The sequence below is a fragment of the Rhagoletis zephyria genome, unplaced genomic scaffold, assembly GCF_001687245.7.
Source record: "Rhagoletis zephyria isolate East Lansing unplaced genomic scaffold, Rhagoletis_zephyria_1.1 Rzeph_scaffold_00318, whole genome shotgun sequence".
Classification (NCBI taxonomy): Eukaryota; Metazoa; Arthropoda; class Insecta; order Diptera; family Tephritidae; genus Rhagoletis; species Rhagoletis zephyria.
The window spans coordinates 1-4,268 of NW_016157402.1; the positions used below are offsets into that span (position 1 = coordinate 1).

A 4,268-nucleotide genomic window follows, 5' to 3' on the forward strand; every position below is an offset into this window, starting at 1 on the left:
TGTACAAGCCGAATCTGCTAGGAACGATGTCGAAAAAAAATGTACCCGCCCTAATGTATATACATATACATATATGTATATTTTTTTAATATAACTTTCTATTAATTATTAGATTTCATTATCTTAAAAAAATTTATATTTTTCAATGTAAAACAATTTTTAGGAACTTAGTTTACTTTACTTTTTTATTTTTTTGTATGAATTTATTGTATTAAAAGAAGAATGTATTTTTTTAAGTTGATTAATTATAAACACTTTTTATTTTTTTCTATCTTTTTATTATTTTTTTTTCTATTTTTTTATTATTTCTTATTTTTTCAATTTATTTTTCTTTTGGGTTTTAGATTTCGTTATTTTAAAAAGAAATATATATTTTTAATTTCTTTTAATTTTTAGGATCTCATTTAATTTAATTTTTTAACTTTTTTTTCTTTTTTAATTTCATTTTCTTTTAATTTTTAGATTTTGTTTTAAAAGAAATTTGACACAACAAAAAAACAAATATTTGGCCTTAATTAAGTGATTATTTTTCAAACAACAAAAATGTTGTGAGAACGTAGGAAATTCGATTAAAATATTTTCCTACGAATCAATGCCCAATTTCCCTGACAGTTCTAACATGCTGCTGCTCCTACACTTTAGTGCGTTCAAAGTTTATCTGCTCAGAAATTAAGAGAGAAAAAATCAATTGAGACCACAAAATAGCTCTGATCCAGTACTACATGAACTTACAGGTAATCCTGTAAATGAGAACGATTTTCAGAGAGTTGTGTACAGAATGAAGTCGCAAGATTTTACCCGAACTTTTTCTTCTGGTAAAAGCATAAAAGGTGTCAATCGATCACTGGTTGACGTTTTTACAAGAAAATTGCTTTTTATTTGTTCCTGTACTTTTTGTTGTTACTCACTTTTTACGCTCATTTCGGAGAGTAATTTTGCTGTTTGACATTTTTACAGGATTTTACACGAAAACTATTGGATTAGAGCCAATGATTGCTGTTCGAAAGTTCTCTCGATCTCCAAGAAAGCACACCGAGCTTTTTTAAAAGCAAACTGAAAAGGGTGTAAGACAGATAGACAAATAAAAGCACGGGTATGTCAGAATAAGGGACACTGCGACCTGAAAGGTCTTTTATACCTTTAAAGCAGTAATGCTTAAAACAAAAAGCTCTCTCTGAGCATCGCTGCTTTAAAGAGAGTTCCTAACCCAGTATGTCCAAGACAGCCTCGCTTCCCTAATTAATCCTAAGGCGTTTTCGTAGTCGAAATCCTTATTACTAAGGGGTTGACTATTATATATATATGACACAAAGAATGTGTTCGGAAGTTGCCTCGTCCTCAAGACGGAGCCAGCATTCTGACTCTTGGATAAAACATTTTTAATTGAATTATAAGCGTTCTAACCGAAGAGCCTAGCCTGTCTATGGCCATTGTATGGGAATCAGAAGTAGTAGTTTTTAAATAATGTTTACAAGTAAATTGATTTAAACTGCCCTGAAAATGAGAGAATTGATGATTTAAATGTTTCAATTAGCCTCCAGCTACTGTAAAAAAATGTATACTTATTTGCCCCTTACATTTCGTAGCTAGCTTCTCCTCTAATTTGTCGTGTTCATCCTGATTTTGTCACATAAATATTTCGCTGTGGTCATTGGTCCTTAACTATGTACATGAATATTAGCTTTTCTGGAGCTAATACTAAAATCCAATCGTGTGAAAATTGAGTATTTTAGCTTCGTAACCTGGGCCTGAATCGCGGTATTCGTAAACGAGAGATTACAAAGTGACAGTTGTTTTATCCACAATGCAAATTGCACTCCCTATCGAATGCTGTTATCTTACAATCAAATTTCGATACAAGTCAGTGTTGGGCGTTAATCAATTAATTTGTCAATCATCTTGTTAATTGATTAAGAAAATAAATGCAATCAAATTAGTTGCAACTAAAATTTTAATTGCGCATTGCAATTAAATTAATTGCAATTAAACTTTTAATTGCACATGGCAATTAATTTAATTGCAATTACTTTTTTGATAACAGTTAAGCTTCTTACAAATAAAATAAAAAATACGGCAAACCAATTAAAAATTTGTTAAATGTTAACTGCAGAATATCACAATTAACAATTAATTGTCCTTACAATTAAAACTTGCCCAACAATGATTCGAGTTACGTTCGATTTCGAATGCCGAGATTTTGAACCTGGTTTAAGATAAATTAAATGTAGCTTAATGTAGTTAATTTTTGGCTCGTCCTACACAGGTATTGCGAATTGATTGCGGTCGCTACTTAACACCAAAGGATGCAGAAAATTTGGTTATCAAATTGGGTCCCCCTCCTGAACTTTGCAAGGTTGAAAAATATGTCTACTTTCTACGTCCAGATGACGCACACATACTCGCCTACGACATAATTGAACAGAAGTGGCAGCGACGCGCGCTAAATAGTCGGAAGTTCCAAGGCATCATCGAGACACCATTTCCAATTAAACCAATTGACATCGCATTCGGTCAGCAACGTGAACTACTTTTCGCCGATGCGGATGGCAAGTTGTATGCAACACCAAATTCACAACTGAAGAAGAAGTTGAATAACGCTCCTCTCAAACTAAATTCAAATAAAATCGCAAAAGAATTCACCGAACAGCAGACGCAACATGAAGAGGTGGTGGAGGTGAACGACAAATCGAATACTATTGAGCTAGAGCTGCTGGGCAGCTTGTTGGGCCCCAGCAAGGGAATGATGGTAGATAGCCGCACGGGAGCACTCTTCTATGCAGTGCCTAAGTTTGGTGCAATTGTGCGTTGCGACTACCATCGCAACTTAACTGCAGAAGACAATGAGATCGTTTACTTCACTTCAAAGAACATTAAACAAATTTTCTTTGGCATAGAGGGAGCAGTTTGGTTGCTGACAGACCGTGTGCTACAGCCGGATGATCATTGTTTTGCGTATTTTTGACCCGCTTGAAGACATTTTCTAAAAATAGCTAATTACACGGTGCGACAGTGAAAGGTGTATCTGTTTTTGTTTTTTTTTTTTATAGCACTATGTTATTGGCGACAGTCCATAATGAATACTTTAAAAATCGAATCTTTTATTTCAGATAATAAGTTTTATGTATTACATAACAGATCGCTCATTTGATTTGGTATTTTTTCTATATATAAATTTATGTAAACATTCATGCTTTACTTTGTTTTTGTGTGCAATTTTTAACTAGAAAAAGGTAAATTTCAGTTTAAAGAAATTATATGGGTTCCAATTTTTTAATGTAAAGCTTGTAATTCAATTTATAATAGACAGCAACATTATGTATTTAAAGATGCGCAAATATTGTCTAGCCGAAAATTGCAAAATTAAGTAATATTGAAATATATAATAATATAAATATAACTAAAAAAAAGTTTTAATTTTTGTGGCAAAAGTTTAAAAGAAGTACTTAAATAGGAAGTGTACCGTACAACTGCAATATACAGGAATTGGTTTGAGGTGGAAGTGACTCTGCGGGGTTAAAACGCATTTCCTGCAGTTGTCGCGATTTTGTGGCAGCAATTTGTTTGCTTTCCTCTTCAATCGCACATACCATTTTTGTATTATGATCCATTCTATGGCTTACACATTTAATTAAAATAAAATCTCTTCTTCATATCTGTGCTGTTTTTCACTAAATTCATTTAATTTCGTACAGTTTGTTTGTTCAAGTATCCCATTAAAGCCTGCAACCGCTTCTTGATATTTTTCTGATCGTCGAGCGTACAACCCAGTAGAGCACTCTCGAATTTCTTATCTATTGGACCAGCATCAATATCGACGCCATATTCATACGATGCTGACGACTCCGCTGCACTGCAGCATGCATTCAGGTATTGTTGGCAACGCTGGCGTGCCATTACTGGATCGCCCATTGTGATCATCAAATCGATGAGTTCGTTGATTTGACTGAGCGCATCTTCTTGAGAGCGATCGCGCACCGTGTGCACCATTAAATCGACGGTGGAAAGACGCGCATTTACGCGCTGTATGTAGCAAAAGATTTCCTCGCGTTCAGCTGAAAATATTGAGATATAATAATTAACAGTTATTGTACTATATGTAAAGTGAATCACTTACCCTCCATCATCGACTGTAGCATATCGTGACTCTTGATCAGATCAATAGACATGAGCAGAAAATCCTTTTTCTCCTGCAGGCCCAATGCATCTTTGCGAAATTTTTCAACGCGGGCATCCAGTTGATCTAACACTGAAACAAATCTAAATACAAG

General features: G+C 33.9%; 2 protein-coding genes across 6 annotated transcripts in view; one reads left to right on the top strand and one right to left on the bottom strand.

Annotated features, from left to right (window-relative positions):
* Positions 1-2,245: 2,245 nt before the first annotated feature.
* Positions 2,246-3,009, top strand: LOC108358957 (uncharacterized; the record flags this gene model as incomplete). Its single annotated transcript, XM_017610511.1, has 1 exon — positions 2,246-3,009. A coding segment is annotated over one exon (717 nt), but the record flags the coding sequence as incomplete, so codon positions are not given.
* Positions 3,010-3,031: 22 nt separating this feature from the next.
* Positions 3,032-4,268, bottom strand: part of LOC108358956 (BAG family molecular chaperone regulator 2) — a 7,695-nt gene continuing 6,458 nt past the window's right edge. For all 5 annotated transcript variants that reach the window (XM_017610507.1, XM_017610510.1, XM_017610509.1 and 2 more), the window contains 2 exons: positions 4,115-4,257; positions 3,032-4,052 (listed from right to left, as the gene is read on the bottom strand). In XM_017610507.1, the coding sequence (XP_017465996.1) occupies positions 3,679-4,052; positions 4,115-4,257 (517 nt within the window). In that variant the 3' untranslated portion in view covers positions 3,032-3,678. The remainder of the gene's footprint in view (positions 4,053-4,114; positions 4,258-4,268) is intronic.